Source organism: Hevea brasiliensis, chromosome 18 (genome assembly GCF_030052815.1).
Source record: "Hevea brasiliensis isolate MT/VB/25A 57/8 chromosome 18, ASM3005281v1, whole genome shotgun sequence".
Classification (NCBI taxonomy): Eukaryota; Viridiplantae; Streptophyta; class Magnoliopsida; order Malpighiales; family Euphorbiaceae; genus Hevea; species Hevea brasiliensis.
The window spans coordinates 48,095,895-48,120,335 of NC_079510.1; the positions used below are offsets into that span (position 1 = coordinate 48,095,895).

The following is a 24,441-nucleotide window of genomic DNA, read 5'->3' on the forward strand; positions in this document are numbered from 1 at the left end:
ATCATCTCTTACGCTTGAAAAATAATAAGGATATTGTTCCTTATTTTCCAGTACATGTTCCGATATTATTTCCCTACGAAGATGTTGGTGTGGAGCTGTACATTGACACCACCAAATCACAATTCATAAAGCCTGAGAGTGTCGGAGCAGCACATGATTTGAACCTTTATCTTCATGGAGTTGCAGGTTACCAAGGAAAGGATACAGTTTTCAACGTGGTTATTACTGATCTTGATATTGCACTCTTGAATAAATATAACGATCTTTTAACGGATGATCATAAGGTGCCCCCGAAATGGTGGAGTAATGTGCTCAACAAAGGTATGATTCAAATTGACATAGGGTTCTGGAAGCTGAATGATTATATTCCAGATCCTCCGAGTGATGATGGTTGAGAACGGCACCAATTAAGTATGCCTAATCATGTGGGTTATAATAAATAGTGTGATAAAAAATAAACTCTTCCTCTGCTTTGTATGCAGTGGACCTGAACTTGCTTTCTCTGTCATTCCTTGGACTAGGTCTTTGGTGCAACCTCTATATATCTGTACCTCTATATATTGGTTTGCTAGCTTGTTGGCCTATAGTCCTATTTTCTTTTGGTATCGTGTATCTTATGTTTCGAATAAAGATGAGTTCATCTGGCTTGCCTTTAGCTTCCAATCCATCATGAAATATTTGATGAAGTTTATTTAATGTTTCAATTTATTGGATGTTTAGTGAAAAAGAAATTGAATTAGAAAATTGCAATATTGATATATCTAATTGTGACTGGAAATATGATGAGTTACATTCAATTAGCGCAGAAAAAAAAAATCTTTTCATGTGAGTAATTAAGGAAAAATTGTCAGAACATGGAGAAATTATACATTGTGGTGATTTCATGTAAGCATTTTATATCAAATAACCTGCAAATAAAAAATAAACATGTAAATAAATTGACTTAATTATGAAGAAAAAAAATTATTGTGGAATAAATAATGAGAAAAAGAGTGTGTTATTAGAAATAAAAGAAGTAATTTTAATTTCGTAGAACTTACTCTTAATTATGTATTTAGTATAATCTCTACAAGTATAATCTCTCCAAAGTAGCAACTGAAACTAAGGAAGGAGAAACAAAAGCCAATAGCGTACGCACATATTGCATATACACCTCTAATAAGGGAAAAAATAGTACTATGTGCTATTATGTTTTATACAAAAATGCTTCATAGCTTATCAATCGATCGACTATTGCAACTTTGATTAATTACTCTATCTAATTAATGCCTTACCTTTTCTTGATTAATTTATTGTTTTCTATCTTTCAGTTAATACAGTTTTTTTTTTTTCTCTCAATTAATGTCTCGTTTATTCTTTTAATACTTATAGGATCATACTATTTTTGGTTAATTTTTATGTATCCAGATTAAGTTTCCTTCTTGACCATATTAAGGGTTACATCCCTACATCAGCTCAATGCATGTAGAATAAATAATTTTAAAGTGCTTCTCAAGAAAATTAAACTCTGATTAATAAAAAAGGTAACTTTTATATTTACCAACTAAAAAAGAAAAGCTTTTATCCTTATCAACTATATTAACCTTTAGATATACCTGGTCTTACTAATAATTAATATATTATCTTCTCTCAAAAATAAAATTTGAATAAAGAATAAAGAAAGTTTCGATTAGGGAGAGGGGAATATATACATATATATATTTTTTCTATTTCCTTTTTTGTTTCTCTATCTAGAAATGAGAGAAGGGTAGAGGCAAACCTTTTTTACTCTCTCTTTAGAAATGATGATAATGTGTTAATTTCTATTTAGTTTTTTAATCAAATTATGTAGTTTCAAAACATTTTAAATTCTAATTAATTAAATATTTTATTTTTGATATTAGTAATAAAGACAATATAAAAACAAAATACTGAAATAATCAAATTAAAATTATTGTAAAGGTAAAAATAAATATGCATTATAAAATATAAAAGAGGTAACTAAAAATAATAGTACAAATTTCAATTTAGATAATAAAGTTTTCTAAATAATTAAATGAATTTTAAGGATAAAATATACACAAGTAAAACCTAAAATATGGAGAGAATATAGTCTAATTTAATAAAAAAATTATAAACAAAGTTATTTATAAAAGAAAGCAAAGATTCTTAAATAAAATGAATAAAATAAATTGTAATATTTACAAAATTTTAAATAATTAGACAGAGTTAGAAATTTATCACTTTATCAGAGAAATATTTATTAGAGAGATGAAGAGAAATTTATTAAAAAGAGATATATTTATCATGGAAAGAAGATATGTATCAAGAAGAGAAAAAAAAGATATTTAAGAAATAGAGAGATTCATAGAGTGTAAGAGAGACTTGTTGGGGGGAGATTTAAAAAGAGATTTATCCGAGAGAAATTTACGAGAAAGAGATTTTTTTTTTTTTTTTTCTCAAGGGCGTTTTCTACTGGGCTTAATTTGTAAAACAATTTAGGCCATCCTTCTTGTGTTTGTCAACAAAGGAAGTCTTTGCCCATCAATTTGGGCCCCACCCCTTGTGTCTATCAACAGAGAACCCTCCAAATTAAGCTAGCATTCCCACTTGGAGTCCCACCAGCCACCAGGACTTTATAGGTTTTTATTACATAATCAAAATAATCTGACACTAAATCAATATCGCTAGCGTATCAAATATTATGAATATTTTAAATTTTATTAATAAACAATTATCACATACTGTAATTATTTACAGTCATTCATATTTAATATTTATTTATTTATTAATTAATTTAATATATTTTTAACATATATAGAAAAGATTAATTAGTCGAATCTAAGTTCTCAAATTTAATATATATGTAATTCTTATTGGACTATATTAACCCTATTTAATATAATATTCACAAATTAAGTAATATTGTTTTGAATATTTAAAAGAATAGAAGGGGCTCTCGCCTGGGAGTTATAGCCTTGTGATTTTCAAATTGTCAAGTTGTTTTGGAATGTGTAATTTCCATTTTTATCATAAATATGAGATTTCCCTTGAAAGAATGAAAGTTTTGTTAATAACATTCGGAATCAAAATTCAGTCAATGATATATATATATATATATATGTAGTTCACCTCATTATTTATATTTTTGTATATATTCATATAATTAAATATATATTGATCAGTAATAAATTTCAAATTCAAAATCCAACTGAATATGGATTGAGAAGAGTTATAAAAAAGCAATGGCTTTTATTATATTTGCCTGTTGTTTGTGTCCTTAGTTATGGAAAGGAAACGGGGAGAAATTAAAAAGGAAAAATAAAAAAAAATAATAAATTAAAAAATTTTTATTATTTAAATATTTTATTAAAACAAAGAAGAAATATAATTTCTTTCTTAATAAAATTAATGGATTTGTGATTTTATTGTTATATGATGTTAATGGTATATAAATAATTTTAATATAAATAATATTTAATTCTTTCTATTTCGCTTTATTTCACTTCAAACTAAATAGAAATGTTTTAGGTTAACGAGAAAAAATTAGCATAAAAAAATATTTTTTTTTTCATTTTTTTTTCTTTTCATTTCTCTATTTGCTATCTAAATAATAAAAAAAATTTAAGAAAATATATTTTCTTAAATATTTTTTATTATTTAAATATTTTATTAAAATAGAGAAGAAATATTATTTCTTTTCTAATAAAATTACTTATTTTCATAAATTTGTGATTTTATTATTATATAATGTCAAGGGTATATAAGTAAGTTTAATATAAATAGTATTTAATTCTTTTTATTTCACTCCAACTAAATAGAAATAGAAATTTTTTGGGTTAATGAGAAAAAATTGGCATGAAAAATATAATTTTCCTTTTATTTTTCTTCTTTTCACTTCTCTGTTTGCTATCTAAATAAAGAAAATTTAAGAAAATACATTTTCTTTTTCCCTTTCTCCATTTTCCTCTATCCAAATAAATGATTAGTCTGTATTTCTTTTATGGCAGCTAAGTGCTTTGTAATTTAAAAGTTTAAAAAGAAAAACTGCACTAAATTAAATTTTCTTTCATGAGTTCATCATTACCGTGGTCTAGTTGAAATTAAGTGGAAGTGGACAGAGTCAACAAATCTAGCTAGGTCTGTACAATATGAAATGAAGCTAAGTTTTTGCAGGCTTCTGGTGAAGAACACGAATTAATTGGCCAAAATTGGCGATTTGAGATTATGCATGTGAGTTGATTCTGTTTCAAGTGCTTCAATTATATGGGTGGCTGCAACTTCGGCAACTAATTCTATCAACTTGCAGTCCCCTAGCTAGGGGAGAGCAGTTTTCGGTTTAAACCGAAAAATCGAACCTAATCGATTGAATTCAGTTCAATCGATTCGGTTTTAAAATTCAATCGGTTTGGTTCGATTTATAATTTTGATAATTTTGGTTAATCAGTTCGATTCAGTTATTTTTATAAAAAAATAAAAAAACCGAACCAAACCGAAATTATTAATATATACAGGAAATAAAAAAAATCGAATTGAATTGAATCGAACTGAATCGAATCGAACCAAAATCAAAGAAAACTGAACCGAACCTTAAGATTTTTGAGTTTTGATTTCTAATTTTTTTTTGTTTTTATGTTTTTATTATTTAGATTTAATATTAAAAATATGAAATTTTATAAATTTTGGTTTGATCGGTTTAAAACTAAACCGAACCGATATTTATCGGTTCGGTTCGATTCGATTCGATTTTCTCTTATCAATCGGTTTGGTTCGATTTTTAAAATTTTTTATTTTTGATTTTCGGTTTTATTGATTCAGTTTGGTTCGGAACTGAACCGACCGTTTGCACACCCCTACCCCTAGCTCATTGTTGTTCAATAACTGCATTTGCTTCCCAATTTATAAATAACATTGCCAAGTTTTTGTTCAATGCTTGAACAAGTCTCCACTTTCCATTTTTAAGAGTCTCCGATGCCGAAATATACAATTACTTTATTCCAATCATTTAGGGTGGTTGTTAATAAAATAGTATATCTTGTTCCAATCATTTAGGGTGGTTATTAATAAAATAGTATATCTTGTAAGCACAATATCTTTTATTTTTTTTTATAAGACAGATTATTTTATTTATAATAAAGATATCTTTGTATTTTATTCACTTTGTTTATATTTTATTAATTTTTATCATTATATGAACCATTACTAATCCATTTAATAGTGTTTATCTACAGGGCAATGAGAATTCCGAACAAGGGCTTGGTCTCTTTTTTCTTTTATAATAATTTGTTTTAGATAAATTTATTAGGCTTTAATATAATATGAACTCCTGATGTGAAAGAATAATATTTTTCAAACCCCACCTTCTTGACTCTGAACTATATATCATTGAAGCGTAACGCCACTGAATGCTGGCGCGATGCTTTTGTAAGTTGATAGAGGAAGACTACGAATGAAAGTCAATAGAAGAATACACTACAAAGAATAATTATATAGTGCTTCCGGTTAGCTTAGACATGGACACGCTCTAATTCTGCTTTGGAGAAAGGAGGGATCAGATCGGCCAGGTTGGTTTCTCATAATTCCAGTCAGTTGATCTGGTTTCGATTATAAATTTCAAGTGATTCCTATTTCGATTATTTTGAATAGTTTTTACTAAATAATTAAAATAGAAATTAATATAGTTTAAAAATTGAAAATGTAAAATCAATTGTCTTAAATTAAATTGAAAGTGAATTCTTTTAGGATGAAAATAAAAATTAATTTAATTGTGTGCAATTTTAAATTATATTCTTGCTCTGAGAATTCAATTCTAAATCATGATTAGCTCTAGCGCGAGTCATTTTATAACCGAAGACTCGTGTGCGCATGAATTAATTGTCCAAATCACTTCGCTTAATTGAATTAATTTCCTAGGCAAAAATAAATTAATTTGTTAAAAATTTTGAGGTGTGGAAATTAAGCATATGTTCTGTATTAGGTGGTCTTCCCCATCCAGCACTAACAAGGCCTCAGGTTGAACAATGTCTTCTTGAGGTTTATTCTTTCGCGTGAGCCCACGCCAACCACATGGTAAGGTCCTGATGATAATGGCTTTATCATTGTATTATTAGAAAAACCAATATTTCATATGGATTTTCTAGTTGTCTCAACTCTCTTGACTTGACATTCCAAAAAAAAAAAGAACTCTAATAAAAAAAAAGTTAAAAATAGTTATATGAATATATGACTTTTCTTTGCACCGCAAAGGAAGAACTGGAATTATATTTCCTTTTTTTTTTTTTTTTAATAAAAGAATTGCTTTAAAACGCCCATAAATAGCCGTTAAGAACTCAAATTAACGCAGAAGCATCTCTGAATATCTAAATCCTCTTTCCATACAAATCATTCTTGTTTATTCTACTTAGAGAAAATATGCAAAGCCCAGTGAGGTTTTCAAGCTGCCGAGGAGTGGCGTTTGAAATCAAACCTCATGCTGATCCATTTGCTCTTCCACCACTCACCCAAAATGAGTCAACAGGCAATAGCCCATTTTGGCATTCTTGGTTTCAAAGGAGCTCCTCCAAAGTGTTCTCTTCTTCTGTACAAAGGTCTGCGAGTCGGGCCAGTAGCCATTTCTGTGATCTTGACATCGATGAAGAAGAGGAACAAGAGGATGACATCAATTTGGAAAAATTAGAAGCAGGAAAAAAGGCGGAGAAAGAGCTTACAGCAAACCCACTTCCATCTGCTAGTAAGCGTGAGCAACCACCAAAGCCTGCTAGAAAGCAAGAATCAAGATTGTCAATTATACTGCTCGATCAAGGCCTGTTTACAGTGTACAAGCTGCTTTTTGTGGTTTGCTTGACCTTGAACATGATCGGTTTGGTTCTTGCAGCCACTCGGAATTTCCCATATGCAAGAAATAGAGCTGCCCTCTTTGCCATAGCCAACATTCTTGCTTTGACACTTTGCAGGAGCGAGGCCTTCCTGCGAGTTGTTTTCTGGCTTGCAGTCAAGGTCCTGGGTAGGTCTTGGGTTCCTCTCCTAATCAAGACAGCTTCCACCTCTCTTCTTCAAAGTCTTGGCGGAATACATAGCGGCTGTGGGGTTTCTTCCATTGCCTGGCTCATATATGCTTTAGTTCTCACTCTTAAGGACAGAAAAAACACTTCATCAGAGATCATAGGAGTGGCTTCCACCATTCTTTCACTTCTCTGCTTATCTGCCTTAGCAGCATTCCCACTCTTCCGCCATCTCCATCATAATGTATTCGAAAGGACTCACCGATTTGCTGGATGGGCAGCTCTAGCTCTCCTGTGGGCATTTGTAATGCTTACTATCTCTTATGACCCCAAAACCAAATCCTATAGCAACGAACTAGGCTCAAAGTTGATCAAACAGCAAGATTTCTGGTTCACTGTAGCCATCACGGTTCTAATTATCATCCCGTGGGTGACAGTGAGACGTGTACCTGTCAAAGTATACTCTCCTTCTGGTCATGCCTCCATAATAAAATTCCAGGGAGGAGTAAAAGCGGGTATATTGGGAAGGATTAGTCCATCCCCATTATCTGAATGGCATGCTTTTGGCATTATTTCTGATGGAAAAACAGAACACATGATGCTAGCTGGTGCAGTTGGTGACTTCACGAAGTCTTTAGTCTCAAACCCACCAAGTCACTTGTGGGTTAGGCAAGTGCACTTTGCAGGCTTGCCTTATCTAGTGAACATGTATGACAGGGTTCTGTTGGTGGCCACAGGTTCAGGTATTTGCGTGTTCTTGTCATTCCTTTTGCAGCCAAGTAGAGCTAGTGTGTGCTTGTTGTGGGTGGCCAAAGGGATAGAGCAAAACTTCGGTAAAGAAATAAAGGAGATGATGAGTGGTAATCCTAAAGACAAGGTAATTGTGCATGATACGGCTGTCTTAGGTCGGCCCAATGTGTCTGAAATGAGTGTTGATGCTGCTAGAAATTGGGACGCTGAAGTGGTCATCGTTACCAGCAATCCTGAAGGCAGCAGAGATGTTGTCAATGCCTGCAAAGCTTCAGGCTTTTCAGCCTTCGGACCTATCTGGGATTCCTGAACTCATATCGTTACAGATCAATTGTATGATATTTGTGTCCCAAGTTAATGTTCCATATTTCTTTTGTTTTCTTTTTTTCTCAAACTCAATTAGTCAACAAGAGCAAAAAAAATAAAAAAATAAAATAAAAAAATAAATTCTAACAGATATTTTGCAAGAAAAAATACAATTAAATTCTCACACAATTACACTTAATTTCTATTTATTTTAAAAATAAAATTTTTAAAGTTAAAAAAATAAAATTTTTTATTATAATTATAAAAATTAATAAAAATAAATGTATTGAATTAAAATCTTATAAAATTTTAGCTTTTAAGCACATGTACTTCATTATTCATTAAGTTTGAATTTTTCATGACGCTGCAAAATTAATAAAATGTTATCGATTGAATTGACATTGACGTTCACTTCATCACAGATTATATTAAATTGATAATGTTGATGTTTTACTGATTTTTTCCATTCCTATTTTCACTTTTTTTTTATTTAAATCAATTTGCAAAATATTAACAACAAAAACTTGATCATGTATTAAAAAAAAAAAAATCGTGCATGGAAAATTTGGTTTTCCTTGTTTTGTATATTCACATAGGGCTAGGAATGCCAAGTGCGGCGTTAATGGGCTGGGAGAGTACATATATATATATATATATATATATTAAAACGGAAAGAAATTATATAGTGAATAAGTTTTTGCAATTAGAATTTTTAATTGAAATGGCAAATCAGTAAAACATCAACATTAGAGAAATTAAAAAAAAAAAATGATAGTGGTAATGCTTTCTACGTGGGATGAATTATTTATTATTTTTATTATAAGCAAGATTTTAATAAATAATATGATATGAGAAGATTGGGAAAAAAAATCAACAAGATTTTAGCCTAAGATCAATGGGTCCAGTCCCATATACATTTATTGATGAAAAAACCATTTTTAGTGTACTACACATTCGCAAATTTATAATTACTCTAAATTTTTGAAAAATTTTTGAGATTATGAATCCCATCTCATTATAAAAGAGGAAGTATATACTTGGAGAGCATCTAATAATACCTCTTTATTTTCAATCTCTATATAATTTCTCCTCTCTTAATTTTCATGTATTGTTGTTTTACTGATTTATTATTTTAATTAAAAATCTTAATTAAAATAATCTATTCACCCTATAAGAAGCCCGTAAGTCATTGTCCCCATCCCGGCCACGAGTTTAAAGGGACAATTGAGCCTTGAAAATTTGATTTGGTCAACAAAAATATGCCTCTCTCCATATTCTATCTCAATTAGCATTTGTTAACTTTCATGATTTGGCCATGGGTTTTTATGATTTTTTTTTTTTTTTTGCTAACTCTACATTTTTTATGTTCATCTCGTCTTCTGTGTTCTGCCATTGCTTTTTGTTTTATTGCCCTACAAAATTATTGTAAATTTGGAATTAAAGGTGTTGTAGTGATAATTTTACAATTTATGGTTCATGCAATTTCTTTGGTTTTGATGTTTGTGCAAAATGATTTTCGAGGATTTGTGAAAATTTTTGTAATTTGTTGGATTTGAGGAGTTTGGTTTCTAGAGATACAAAGGAGAGAGGAAGAAAAGAAATTATATAAATTTCATTTTCAAAATTATAAAGTCTTAATTCATATTTAAATTTTAATTAAAATTAATTATATTAAAAAATTAAATTTTTATTAAGGATGATTTATGTCTAATTTAAAGGAAAAATGGTTTTATTGACATAATAAAATAAAATGACATAAAGATTATATTATTTTAATTTAAAAGTAAACGGTTTTTTTTTTAAATAAATAAATTTAGAGGGGCCAGTAATATTCATTAAATAATAATGCATTTCATTCTAGAAGTCTTCTTTTCCAAATTTACCACTACAGTAGTATAGAAATAAAACTGATTGCTGCGCGCGATGCAATCAAAATTAAGTAGACTTGGACAAAGTTTCTGAGACTTTTATGCCAATATAACGGCCATATTAAAATTTGATTATATCTTTCCTTTATATATTAATTATTGTTTTGGAAAAAATACAAAAAAAAAATAATCTTGTAGCTCTGTGTTTTAACACATAAGGGATCGTAGTTTAATTTTTATCAATTTGATGTCTTATATTTTCGTTTGTTAACAAATATTATCCAAATCATTAGTTATCGTTAAATGGTACTAATATGATAGCAATACATGTACGATGAGTCAGTGTCATGTATTCGTCACATAAGTATCATTGAGCACAAAGTAAGCATTATATCTATTATGTGTCGTCATATTAGTGCTGTATGATTGCCACTTCAGAGTTATTTAACCGTAACTAATGATTTAAACTAAATTTATTAATGGAGGAAAACACATGATATTGAATGGATAAAAATTAAATTTCAATCCCTTATATGTCAAAGCGTAAAACTATATGGTATTTTTTTTTTGTATTTTTTCCTATTATTTTTGTTTGGATCAGATGATTTTAAATTATAAGTTGATTTAAATTATTTATTAAATCATTATATAAAAAATTTGTAATTAATTTGTGGATTGTAAATTTGTAAGTCATTTCAAATTAAAAGTTCTTTTAAAATAAAATTTTATTTAATTTTCAAATTGCCCGAATTAAAATTCGAGTTATTGATTGATTAATTTAAACAGATAATAATATAGATAGTTAGATTAATTTTATGAATTATTTAAATTACTTTAAATTTTATATGAATTGAAGTGAATTGTAAATAATTCAATTAAGTGAGACTAGTCAACCAAAGTTGGCGTTTTGGCCATTTGGGATAGAAATTAATGTCAGCTGATTCTCTTTCAACTTCAACTGTAATGCAAATGGATGACAAGTTAATTAATTAAAGCTAATTGGTTTTCAATTCAATGTCATAATAAGACCTAAACTTATTACTGGCTTGAAGCAGAATCAGTCAAATTCAATGTGACAACACGTAATCAAGCTTTTGAACGATTCGGTGTATATATATAAATTAAAAACTGGAAAAGATACAAAGTCTAGAATCTCTTTTGTTTCAGACTCATTAATTTATTAAATCTTTTGCCAGCCTAGTTTGGCATATTATAGGATAAAATTTAATTCATTTGGAGTTACCTATAAAGATTTTATGTAGGCAAAGAAACAAAAAAAAAAAAACAAAACTTTTGCCTAACGTTACCCCTAGCCTGCAAAAAGGTAGGGCTTGAAATTTTCTCTAAAGAATTTGAATGATTGACGTATTTGGAAGAAGGGAAAGATAACCATTACGCAACTCATTTAATTAACATTTCAATCCCTTTTTGCTTCTATCTGTAAATGTTTATATGAATTCCAGATATGGAATGAATAATATTTTAGAAGCCTAAACTCTTATTGACTAGGAGAAATCATTGACGGATCAGGAAGCCTGGAATTGTTTCGCTGAAGATGCTTTAATTTGGCAAGTTGTTGAAGGAAGACTTAGGAATGAAATTCAATAGAATAAAGGAGGGAGTAGACTTTAGACTTATACGTACCTTTGTGTCCTCTTGGTTGTCTAGCTGGTATAAGCCCTTCGCTAAGTCACTTCAGATGAAGTATTTTTTCAGAGGGATTGTGGAATCTTTTACTGATCCATATTTCTTTTTTAGGCACGTCTTGAAGCCCAGAAGGCATCTTCCATGCAAGTTTATATGTTTTTAAATGATTTTCCATAACAATTTGTACTTGGATGGCTGCCAACTTAGCATTACCATTTAATCTTTTTAATATTAAGGGAGTATTTGAGCATCTTAATCAATATTTTTTACTTTATTGGGAGGAAGGGTTTTGGGAAGCTAGGGGGAATGTCCTCTTGAAGTTCAAGAATTTTATTAAGGACTTTAAATATTACATATTGGATTTGAGGTTTACTTATCATTCTAGTCTAATTAAAAGCATATTGGAAAAATAAAAATTCAAGTTAAAAAAAAAAAGGGGAAATTTGTGCTCCAACCTCAAAGAAATTTAAGAATATAAAAAATTTATTGTTTACTATCTCCTCGCTAATTAAATTAACTTGATTATAATTAATAATACTTTTATTAATTTAATCTCAATAATTAATTTTTTCATTGTTCCATCTATTCTATGCACTTGAAAAAATTGTAATATTTTGACATATTGCTATCTTAAAAAAAAAATTAAATTTACAAAATATATTTGCAATTAGTTATTAATGTACATAAAAGACTTGAACAAAATTTCTCTTCTTAAATTAGTTTTTATGGTGAATTTAGACACGATTCATTTTATTTATATAATATTGAAGCCTATCCTCTTTAATGTTGCATTACTTGTAGATATATTTGCCTGTAAATTTCACGCTCTAAATTGTCATGCTTGGGCGTGAGGGAATATGTGAGGAAATGTATTATCCTACATTAATCTAAGATAAGGTGTTTATTCTATATATAAACTTTGAGCAACCTCCTCTTAAACTAACCTTTAAGATATGATTAAACTCGATTCATTTCTCAATATATATCTCCTTCTAATTAAATTAACTAGATTATCCTTAATTAAGGTTTTATTTGATCTCCACAATAAATTAATTTTTCTCATTTTTCTGTCCATTCTGTACACCTGAAAAATATAAGATTTGGACGTATTTCTATGTTAAAAAATAAATTTACAAAATTTATCTTTTAATTTTTAGCAATCCAGAGTTTGAGTTGATAATTGAATAATAAAAATGATCAATTTTAGAACAGGAAATTAACACATATATTTCTTATAAAAGAAAGGTCTAGAGTTTAGACTATTCAAAAGTCCTACTTTAATTTTCTTGTCTCCGATTCTTTGACACTATTTTTCAGACCAGTGACCTGAAAAAGCTTTCAATTCTTGGTACAAAATTCTTCTTTTCGATCATCATATTAACTTCAATCTGCCTTGTATTTTTCTGAAATTTTCAAAACTAAAAGGGTCCCTTTCCTCGTCTAGCATCCAAACAAGTAACAAGGCCACTTGAACAAATCACCATTAGTTTTTGTATTGGTTAGGTGAAGCAATCCGTTTGTATGGCGCTACTACACATCCCAGTTGCTAGTGATTAACTGATACGTAAACCAACCAGTCTCAAATGCTTGCGTGCCAACTTCACTTAATTTAGAAACTTGAAGGCTGAGCTGCCAATGATTTACCATTTATTATCCATAACAATTCAACTCTATTACAGTCTCCCCTCCAAAAATGCAATTTCTTCTTGTGGATATGACCTTGTTTGTATTGTATGATTATTATTAATTAGTTAGAATTCCTTGAAATTTAGATATTCCACAAGTATCCCAACCCAATGAATAAGATTAATCTTGTACAGTTGGTCTACTAGGGGATAAAGTACTCCCAATATATATCCTTATAATTGATGAAATATAATAATGAAATTGTTGTTTAACTACGGTTATTTATCTTTCCTTTTTTTCTAGGGATGGCATGCAAGGACTGATTCCAAACCAAATTTATAAATAAGAATTATATTTTTCGGTTCATAGAAAAATAATAAAATCATTAATTTGAAGAAAAATCATCCGATTTTTCATATTATTATTAGAACTTAATTTTAAAAAAAATTGTTTTGAAAGCATGAAAATTACCGTATTGAAAACAATATAATCAATTTTACATGAATTTAATTTATTTAATAAGGAAGTAAAAAAAATGCATTTATTTTACTTTGGATGATTTCAAATTGTGAAATCAAAAAAAAAATCTGTTATTTTAAAATTTATTTCATAAACATAATTTTTATCATAAATCATTCAATTTGTATTGAATATTATTAATTAAATTGAATTTAAGAGAAAATTTTATTTCAAATAGAGTGGTATAAAATTGTTTTTATTTTATTTTATTTTTTCTTTTTTTTAATGAATTTTGTATTAAAATTTTATGAGAAATTATTAAATGTACTCGATACATATGCACTATTTTTTTTAAAATATGAATCTCACATTTTTATAATTAAGTAAATACTGTTTTATTGTATTTAAGAAAATAATATTTTTTAGGACTCTAAATATATTCAATAATTAGTCAATTTTTGTTAATTTATTTTATTAGTGATTATTTTACTTCTAATTAAGAAGTTCATTTTCGACCGTCACAAAGTCATGGAATTCTTCCGATACAAGTCTTGTTAGTTTGTATTTTCTACAATTATTATGATTATTATTATTATTATTGCAATAGTCTTGCAAGTAAGGTCTTTGCAAATTTGCAATTTTTAGCTGAAATAGGTTTGACTTTTCTTTGCGCTGCAAAGAAAAGGAGGAGTAGTAATTCAAAAGGACAAAAAAAAAAAATGTATCATTTACAAGCCTCTATTAATAGCCAACGTTGCATCCATTAACAACACAACTACAAGCCACTTTGAATATACATCTTTATCATCTTGTCCTCTCCTCTTTCGGAGAAAAACATGCAGAGCCCAGTGAGGTTTTCAAGCTGCCGAGGAGTGTCCTTCGAAATCAAACCCCATGCTGATCCATTTGCTCTTTCACCAATCACCCAAGGTCAGCCAACAGGCGGTAGCCGATTTTGGCTTTCTTGGTTTCAAGGCAGCTCCTCCAAAGTGTTTCCTTCTACTGTACAAAGGTCTGCGAGTCGAGCCAGTAGCCATTTCTGTGATCTTGACATCGATGAAGAAGAAGAGGATGATATCAGTTTGGAAATATTAGAAGCAGGAAAACAAGCGGAGAAAGAGCTTACAGCAAACCCACTTCCATCTGCTAGTAAGCGTGAGCAACCGCCAAAGCCTGCAAAAAAGCAAGAATCAAGATTGTCAATTATACTGCTCGATCAAGGCCTGTTTACAGTGTACAAGCGGCTTTTTGTGGTATGCTTGACCTTGAACATGATCGGATTGGTTCTTGCAGCCACTGGGAATTTCCCATATGCAAGAAATAGAGCTGCCCTTTATGCCATAGCCAATATTCTTGCTTTGACACTGTGTAGGAGCGAGGCCTTCCTGCGAGTTGTTTTCTGGCTCGCAGTCAAGGTCCTGGGGAGGTCTTGGGTTCCTCTCCCAATCAAGACTGCCACCACTTCTCTTCTTCAAAGTCTTGGTGGAATACATAGCAGCTGTGGGGTTTCTTCCATTGCCTGGCTCATATATGCTTTAGTTCTCACTCTTAAGGACAGAGAAGACACTTCATCAGAGATCATAGGCGTGGCTTCCACCATTCTTTCACTTCTCTGCTTATCTGCCTTAGCAGCATTCCCACTCATCCGTCATCTCCATCATAATGTATTTGAAAGGACTCACCGATTTGCTGGATGGACAGCTCTAGCTCTCCTGTGGGCATTTGTGATGCTCACTATCTCTTATGATCCAAAAACCAAATTCTATAGCAACAGACTAGGCTCAAGGTTGATCAAACAGCAAGAGTTCTGGTTCACAGTAGCCATCACGGTTCTAATTATCATCCCATGGGTGACACTGAGACGCGTACCTGTCAAAGTATCCTCTCCTTCTGGCCATGCCTCCATAATAAAGTTCCAGGGAGGAGTAAAGGCTGGTATATTAGGAAGGATTAGCCCATCCCCATTATCTGAATGGCATGCCTTTGGCATTATTTCTGATGGAAAAACAGAACACATGATGCTAGCTGGTGCAGTTGGTGACTTCACAAAGTCTTTAGTCTCAAACCCACCAAGCCACTTGTGGGTTAGGCAAGTGCATTTTGCAGGTTTGCCTTACCTAGTGAACATGTATGACAGGGTTCTTTTGGTGGCCACAGGTTCAGGTATTTGCGTGTTCTTGTCATTCCTTTTGCAGCGAAGTAGAGCTAGTGTGTGCTTGCTATGGGTGGCCAAAGGGATAGAGCAAAACTTCGGTAAAGAAATAAAGGAGATGATGAGTGGGCATCCTAAAGACAAGGTAATAGTGCATGATACGGCTGTCTTAGGTCGGCCCAATGTGTCTGAAATGAGTGTTGAAGCTGCTAGAAATTGGGGCGCTGAAGTGGTCATCGTTACCAGCAATCCTGAAGGTAGCAGAGATGTAGTCAATGCCTGCAAAGCTTCAGGCTTTTCAGCCTTCGGTCCTATCTGGGATTCTTGAACCCATATCCTTGCTGATCAATTTAATATAACAAAATTGTTATCGATGGACTTGAGCTCACATTATTTTTCCTTTAATGCTGTTTTCATTTTTAATATGTACATTAATGGATATGGTTTGTGGTTGAATGATCAAATCCACGCACAAATAAGAAAATTTCTATTTGTGCTATTTAGTTTAAACAGCTACTAATACTCTAGTCTCAACATTTTTCTATAATAGAGTTGCAATTTCTAAATTTATCATATTGTTATTGGAAGCTCGTCCCTTTGTAACAAAAATAAATGAATAAATAGGATGTAATATTTTTTTATGGAATTTATAATATATTGTTCAATCCGTGCTGTTATTAAATAATTACACGCTTTTAGTATGATTTCGAATGGCAGACACAAAGATTATGTTTTCTAGGCTGTAATAAAAATTTTAATTATATTATTATGGCCTTTTGAATATAGCAAAACAAAAAAAAAAAAATCTTATTACCTATGAAAAATTCTGTCCATAATTATATGAATTCATCCGTGATTTTCATTAAAATTTATAATCTTGATTTCACCAATAAATCTTGATTTCACCAATAAAAGTTTTTCATAAATATAAAAGATAATGTATTATGTATAAATATAAAATTTTTATTTTTTTGTCGAGTATTTTTATATTATAAGAGTAAAAATATATGGAAGTTAAAAAAAGAAATTTTATAGTTTAGTTCACAAATTTTATTATTAATTATTATTTTATCTCTATAATTTAAAAATTAAATTATTTAGTTCGTTAATTTTATATCCTGCAAATATTCTCTCCCTACTATTTGCCTTATTTCGCCCTCTCAATCTCTCCTCTCTCTCATTTTTGCCCAATACAATGCCAAACCAGGAGGAAAAAAAAAAAAAAAACTTATAATCCTAGCAAATGAAATTCCAGTTAATTAGCAACAAGTACCAACAAATGAAATCCCATTTATTTTCATTTTGATGTATAAGACCCAACAAATTAAGAATAGGGAAAATATGCTATCACAATTCATATCAGAAAGTAAAAGTGTAAACAGGCAGCCCATAGCCTGGCATCAAAAGCTTTAAGGGACCCTTCTTTCTTATGTAACCCTTTAGCTCAACTTCTTTTTGTATCTTCAGCTTTACCCCCTTAGGGGCTTTAATATCATTTGCCTTTGATAAAAAATACAAACACACACGCCATAATATTGCTAAGCTAAGCAAAAGGGCATACTTAATATCACAAAATTGAAGTAAAATCCTAGAAAATCATGGGTAGAGCTAGAGGCGATATGCAGTAGTAGGGACTTGCAGGGGTTGTAGCAAGGCTGAGGGAGAGGAGCCAGAGGCAATACCTATGAGTTGTGTGTCACTGTTTGCGATAAGTTCCTCTTTCCTTCTGTTATTCCAAAACTCTTATGCGTCAATCTTCGAAATCCCTTTTGCGATTTCTTCTTCTAAAGGATTGTTATTAATCACAAAATCATCACGTGTTTTGGGTCTCAAAAAGGGACATGCAGGGGGTCGTCTCTTCAGTCCTTACAATCGACACAAAGCTTGCGATGGGGTTTTGGTCTCTGGGAAGACTGGGATGGATGGCGACAAGAAGGAGGAGGAGGAGGAGGAGGAGGAGGAGGAGGGATAGAGTAGGAAGATTGGGAGTAGGAAATGATGGCCTTGATGATGTGATTGGAAGAGGTTGATCAAAAGGAAGGATTTAGAGGGAAATGAGAAGGCCTAGACTTTGAAGCGGAGAAGAAAAGGAGAAAGAGGTTGAGAATTGGAAGTGATTTAGGTTCTGTTTGGATGGGGTGAGGGAAGGGTAATTAATGGAAAGATAATGGAGGGTAGGGAAGGGTAAGGGTAAAGAGGGTTACAATAAAAAAAAATCTCATATTTGGAAAGAGGTGAATTAATGGAAAGATAAGGAAATGTAATGTATATTTTTCATGTTTGGAAATAGGTGAAAGAAGGATAAATAATTATTAGAAGTACAAAAATACTCTTTTTTATTAGATAATTTATTAAATAGTAAACTCATTATGATAAATCTTAAATTTATAAATAATAATGGTCCACTATAAGTAAATCATAAAATTAATAAATCAAAACAATAATGCACAAATATAATAAAGATTGAATAAAAAATGGATTATTTAGAAAAAAATGATAATTGAAGCATAATAATTGAAGCAAACTATTGAAAGAATAAATAAAAAAATGATAATTGAAATATAATAATTATAGCAAATTATTTAAAAACAAATGATTGAAAGCAGAGAACTATGTATGGCTACTTGAGAGAGAAAACATTTATTTATAGTTGTACAGTAGGTTTATTTTTAATGGGTATAATTGGATTTTTAATAAAAAATTAAAGATACAATAGAAAAATAAAAAATAAAGTAATTTTCAGCCCTCACCTCCCCCTGCTTACACTCCAATTTGGGGTTAAAGAAAAATTGGGATTTGAGAGGTAAGGGGGTTAGAAAGTTTAAGTAGTAATATGTAAATTTCAGGGACTAAAGGGGATATTTTGTAATTATTTTCTATTCATGTAATTTTGGGGTGTGATGGCTCAAGCATAGTAATGTTTCCTCCTATCACATCTCATTGTGTTCCCAATGCTCTTTAGGGGAGAGTGACTAGTTGACTACCATGAAGCGATCGATATAGCTAGCCACTGGCATGGTGAGTACTTGTCCCGTTACTCCTTGTAAGTTCCCCCCTGCCTACAAGTGATGTATGGACAACCAACTTAATTGTATCGATTGTGACTAATGAATGAAAGAAGTAACCTGTTTTTGATATACTGGTGTCTTGTTCTTTATTATGCTTAAGATGCTTATTCAAATGTGATGCTTGTGACATTTTTCCCGATTGGCTTGCCAAGCCATGCTAATATATTTATCGTATTGAACAGATTCTCTTGGTTGACTTATCTTGAAAGAGTTCAAGCCAAGTGCCGCACGGTCCCAAGTAAGGGCTAAAACCTGGGCCCGTGACAGCTTACACCCCAATTTGGGATGCAAGAAAAATTGGGATTTGAGAGGTAAGGGAGGGTAAGCCTTACCCTTACTTACCCTTCTCCTTTACTAACACACATCTTCCCAAATAGGGGTATAATAGTTACTTACCTCTCCTTACCCTTATTTACCTTTCCCTCACCCCCACCAAAACAGAACGTTAAGGGAGGGAATAAAGCACCGTCCCAAGCACCCAAGTGGTGCTGGGCTTGGGCTAGGGCTAGGACATTACAGATACAAAACCAAAAGTCATCCATAAAATAAAGGCAAATTAAATTAAATTACTCATTTTCCCTATAAAAAAAAGATTTTAAATTAAATTAAAGTTAATTTATAAAATGTCATTTTTATATCAAAATATTAATTAAAAAAATTATTTATTTAATTTTTATGTCAAAATTCAATTTAATTAAAATAGCTCAGATGAATAAATTATAGATTAAGTTATATAAATTATCGTGTTGATTTGTTATTGAATTTTTAATTTAACAAATCATTTGAATTTTTTACTTTAAATTTTATGCAAATTAAAATAAATTATAAATTAACATAAACCTAAAATTTCAAATAAAATCAATAGATGAAATCAAAACTTATTACCATACCATCTACATTAATACATTAAAAGTGGAAATAAATTGCAAAATGCTCAAAATTGCAATGATGCCTCAACCTCAATTATGTTATATATGTGTCCTACATTGATTTGAGATAAGATATTTAAGTTATATATAAAATTTAAATAAATATTTTTCTTTTAAATTAACTTTTGAAATGGAGTTAGACCGGTCTATTTTCTCTACATAAACTTTATGTCCTAAATATTTATATATGAACAAGAAGAGGTGTATTGTCTCACATTGATTTGAAATTAGGTGTTTGAACTCTCTCTCTCTCTCTATATAAATATATAAAACTTGGATAAACCTCCTGCTTGAAGTTAGACCTTTTGGTGCATTCCTAATTAATCAATATATTCAGTTTAAACAAAGTAGCAAATTAGACACCTTATTGTGAAGATAGAGAGCAACCAAAGCCAACAAGTAGCAGAAATTCCATGGTTTTGAAAATGAATTGCAAAGGCTGAGCTTATTTTAAATTTAAATAATAGTATTTATTTACATATTAGTTGAATTCATTAAATATAAATAGTAAAGTGTTCATTAAAGATAAAATAATTTTCAAAATTATTAATTTTTTGCTTTGGAATTCCATAATTACACGTAATTAACTAATCACTTATCCTATTCATCAACCAGGACTGCAGCTGCTGATTCAGTGATGTAATTCAAATAATTCTTTTTATTTCCTTTCCTTTTTTAGATTTCTTCTCAAAAATTCAAAATATTAAGAAAGGAGGAATTTTATTTTCATTCCAACAAAATGTAAAACTGCACGTAGTATCGTGGACCAAGGATGACCAACAAGGAAGCAAGAGATTTTGGCTTTCCTCTAAATCCACGAAACTCTTCTTTGTTAGAAAGGTCTCTGTCTCTGAGTACTGGAGCCAGCAGCCATTACCGTGATCTTGATCTTGATCTCGAAGAAGATGAAGATGACATCGTTCTAAATATATTAGAAGAAGGCAAGGACTTAAATCAGAAAGAAGAGAAACCAGCTGTTGCACTTCTGTCGGAAACTAAGCTCGAGCAATCATCAAAAGCTGCTAAAAAGAGAAGATCAAGGATATATATTATGTTGCTTGATCAAGGGTTGTTTACCATGTACAAGCTGCTCTTCGTCATTTGCTTGGCTGTGAATATCACTGGGCCGGTTCTTGCGGCAACTGGGCATTTCCCACATTCAAGAAGGAACGCTGCCCTTTTCTCCATAGCAAACTTTTTCGCTTCCACCCTCAGCAGAAATGAGATCTTCTGGTGGGTTGTATTTTGGCTTGCGGTTAATGTCTTTGGGAGGTCCTGGAAACCTCTTCGATTTAAGACTTGTATCACATCTCTTCTTCAAAGTCCTGGTGGAATGCATAGTAACTGTGGGATTTCTTCAATTGTATGGCTCGTCTAGGCACTAGTTCTGACTCTTAAGAAGAGAGAGAACACTTCCCCTCAAATATTAGGCGTGGCCTTTGCTATTCTTTTTCTTATGTGTCTCACTTCTCTGGCAGCATTCCCTCTCGTCCGCCAACCCCATCACGACGGATTTGAAAGGACTCACAGGTTCGCTGGATGGACAGCTCTAGGTCTTATCTGGGCCTTTCTCATTCTCACGTTCTCTTATGACCCAGAAACAAAATCGTACAAAAGCAATCTTCTCCACAGGTTGATCAGGCAGCAAGAGTTTTGGTTCACAATTGCCATCACAATTCTGATTATTCTTCCATGGTTAACAGTGAGACGAGTAACCTGTTAAGGTCTCAGCTCCATCTAGCCATGCTTCCTTTATAAAATTTCAGGAAGGAGTGAAAGCTGGTGTTCTGGGAAGAATCAGTCCATCACCATTATCGGAATTGCATGGTTTTGGAATAATTTCTGATGGTAAAACGGAGCATATGATGCTTGTAGGTGCAGTTGGCGACTACACAAAGCACCTAATCACAAACCCACCGAACCACCTGTGGGTTAGACTAGTCCACTTCGTTGGCATGCCATATCTAGTGAATATGCATGAAAGGATTCTCTTGGTGGCAACTGGTTCTGGTATTGGAGTATATTTGTCGTATCTTTTGTAGCCTTGCAGAGCTAATTGGTGCTTCATCTGGGTAGCCAAGGGAATTGAGCAAAGTTTTGGTATAGAGATCAAGGAGATGGTGAGCAGCCATCCAAAAGACAAGGTGATTGTGCATGACAGTGCCCTGCTTGGTCGACCTGATGTGTCTCAAATGAGATTTGAAGCTGCTAAGGTATGGGAAGCTCAAGTAGTGTTTGTCTCTAGCAAACCTAAGGAAGCCGAGATGCCATCAGTGCATGCAAGGCCGTTGGAATTCCAGCCTTCGCTCCCATTTGGGATTCTTGATTGTCTATAGTTTTATTAATTTCCTTAGTTTGCTTACAAATTTACAGGTTATATGTGCCTATATCTAGAATAGATTCCAGATTTGTCAAATTGTACGATGCACTCTAGATCTGTGAATTTAAAGAAATGAATAAAATGTGGAAAAAAAAAAAGAGATGTTTGCTTTCGTTGAGAGTCGAACTCAAGACCTCCCGCTTACTAAACGGGTGCTCTAACCAACTGAGCTACGAAAGCACTCATTGCAAATTTCGAAACTCTATTTCATCAACGCAAATCCATGTCCAACGGTCATCCACGGATGCATTCATATTTTCTTAATGGTTTCTATGTTCTTAATAATTCAAAGGATATATTGACAAATTAAATTTTGCTGAGATTCTTTTATGAAAATTAAAATATAATATGGTTTGCATATCTATATAATAAATATTATAAAACTGAATTTTAAAGCAGGTTCACAAAATATTACTAAATGTTAATCCTAATTTCTTGTCAAGTGGCGTATGGAAAAAATAAGTTCACTTGTTATGCTCTCTTTTCCTTATTCCCTCACTGTTTTTAAAACAATAAATTCAGTTACAATAACTTTTTTTTTTTAACAGAAAGTTACAAATAGCTTTTACTTTTGGCTTCCATCCCATTCATATTCCATCTTATGTTACAATAATAAAATGTCACTTTATTGCATTTTATCCCGTCAATGGTGTAAAGTTTCCATTGTTGGAGCTGCAATCACTTAGCATGAACTCTATGGTATCCATTAAATTAGGAAGGCATAAAAGGCATTGCTCTTGAAGTAAATTTACCATAGCTTGTCAGATACAGTTTGGAAATTTTATTCTTATTTCTTTATGATTGTGATGTGATTCGTGCATGTAGTTGTATCAGCCTGCAGGCAATACTTAATTCCGCAAATGCAAGTTTGCTTGATTATGTCTTCATGATGACATTAAGTTTTAGGATATAGGTTTCCTTTTCAGGAAGCTGATTTTTGTGTCACTAATTGGGAAATATTGCCAGTGCTCTCCTCTCCTCTCTTTCACTTTATTAGTTGCTTTTTGTTGGTTGCAAGAATGGACTAATAGGGTTAACTAATTAACTAATCCTCATAATCAAAGGCCTCTTACTAAATAATTCATGAGTAGAGTCAAAGAGTGTGAACTGTACATGTTAACAATAGCATTGATTAAATGATTAAATGAAGGAGGGGGCTCGGGTGTATAGAGAATACCTCACCGTTTAAGAAGTAACCATAGGAACGATGGAATCCACAATTTATTTATCATTTTTATCTATTTCTATTTACTACTTATTTTTATTTATAATATTTTTATTCAATACCCAATATCAATATAGTTTCTTATTTCGAGGTGAAATGCCTCAAATAAAAAAATCGTGGTTGGGAAGGTTATAGTAGTAAAAGCAGTTGGAATTATTATTTTATACATTAAAAGAATCCATTTTGTTATTATAGAAAATGGTGCAACATGAGATAATAATTGAGATTGTATGATATTAGAAGTCCATTTGCACAATCACAGTAAACTTTTGATTGTTGGAAAAAAAAAAAAATCCTTCGTAAGACCAAAAACGCAGGGAATAACATGTATGACTTCAAACTAAATCTCTGGGCATTTTTTAGAAGTCACAATCGTGCATCAACTAAGAGATTGAAACACAACGACACTGACAGTCGATCATTGAGCTCAATTGGTAAATTTGGATTGCCCTCTGATATGGAAGAGAGTGCAAAGACTCAGCTATTTTATGGTATAGTGATTGCTTCAGTTTTTCTTTCTCTTTTTTTTTTTTTTTTATTTTTTGGAATTTTTTTATACGGGTATTTTTCTAGACATAACTAATGATCATAATAGTTCCACTAAATGCAACTCTTGAGATCATATTGAAGTTAGTTTTTGAAAGACAGTAATTGACGCTACCAAGGATATGAAAATTCCAAAAAAGACCCTAAAAGAAAGGATATGATCAACCAACAAATGATGGAACAGTTGTTCAAGGTAATAAAATTCGAATATTTTGTTTTCGAGTTAATTTAATACATTTTACCTTGGCGTGCCTATGGAGCCCAATGGTTTACAATCGTCTTTTTTCTGTTAGTTAAACTAATTGGGAAGCTCCATATTGAGACTTTTTTTTTTTTTTTTGAAGAAGGTCAAAGATGAGAATCCACCATTAGAATTCAAAATATAGATGAAGCTATTTATATTTTGGTCATCATTTGGATGCTTCTCATTCTTGTGTTTGTGTTTATTCATTATATTGGTGGATTTTCAACTTCTCATATACTGTATTCTGATTATATATTTTAT

The 24,441-nt window shown here is 31.3% G+C and overlaps 2 protein-coding genes, 1 non-coding gene and 1 pseudogene across 3 annotated transcripts; 3 read left to right on the forward strand and 1 right to left on the reverse strand.

Annotated features, from left to right (window-relative positions):
* Positions 1-6,337: 6,337 nt before the first annotated feature.
* Positions 6,338-8,214, forward strand: LOC110666094 (adenylate-forming reductase 03009-like). The gene has a single exon (XM_058141013.1). The coding sequence runs from the start codon at positions 6,391-6,393 to the stop codon at positions 8,038-8,040; it is 1,650 nt and encodes a 549-aa protein (XP_057996996.1). The 5' UTR covers positions 6,338-6,390; the 3' UTR covers positions 8,041-8,214.
* A 6,257-nt stretch (positions 8,215-14,471) lies between these two features.
* Positions 14,472-16,116, forward strand: LOC110666095 (adenylate-forming reductase 03009-like). The gene has a single exon (XM_058141014.1). It carries the CDS (start codon positions 14,473-14,475, stop codon positions 16,114-16,116), a length of 1,644 nt encoding a protein of 547 aa, XP_057996997.1. The 5' UTR covers position 14,472.
* A 4,441-nt stretch (positions 16,117-20,557) lies between these two features.
* Positions 20,558-22,111, forward strand: LOC110666096 (adenylate-forming reductase 06235-like; annotated as a pseudogene).
* A 160-nt stretch (positions 22,112-22,271) lies between these two features.
* TRNAT-AGU (transfer RNA threonine (anticodon AGU)) lies at positions 22,272-22,345 on the reverse strand. The gene has a single exon. It is a non-coding gene; the product is annotated as a tRNA-Thr (tRNA).
* Positions 22,346-24,441: the final 2,096 nt, after the last annotated feature.

Excerpts from the sequence above, each read along its gene's own strand:
- LOC110666094 (XM_058141013.1), top strand. The coding sequence starts at position 6,391 with ATGCAAAGCCCAGTGAGGTTTTCAAGCTGCCGAGGAGTGGCGTTTGAA.
- LOC110666095 (XM_058141014.1), top strand. The coding sequence starts at position 14,473 with ATGCAGAGCCCAGTGAGGTTTTCAAGCTGCCGAGGAGTGTCCTTCGAA.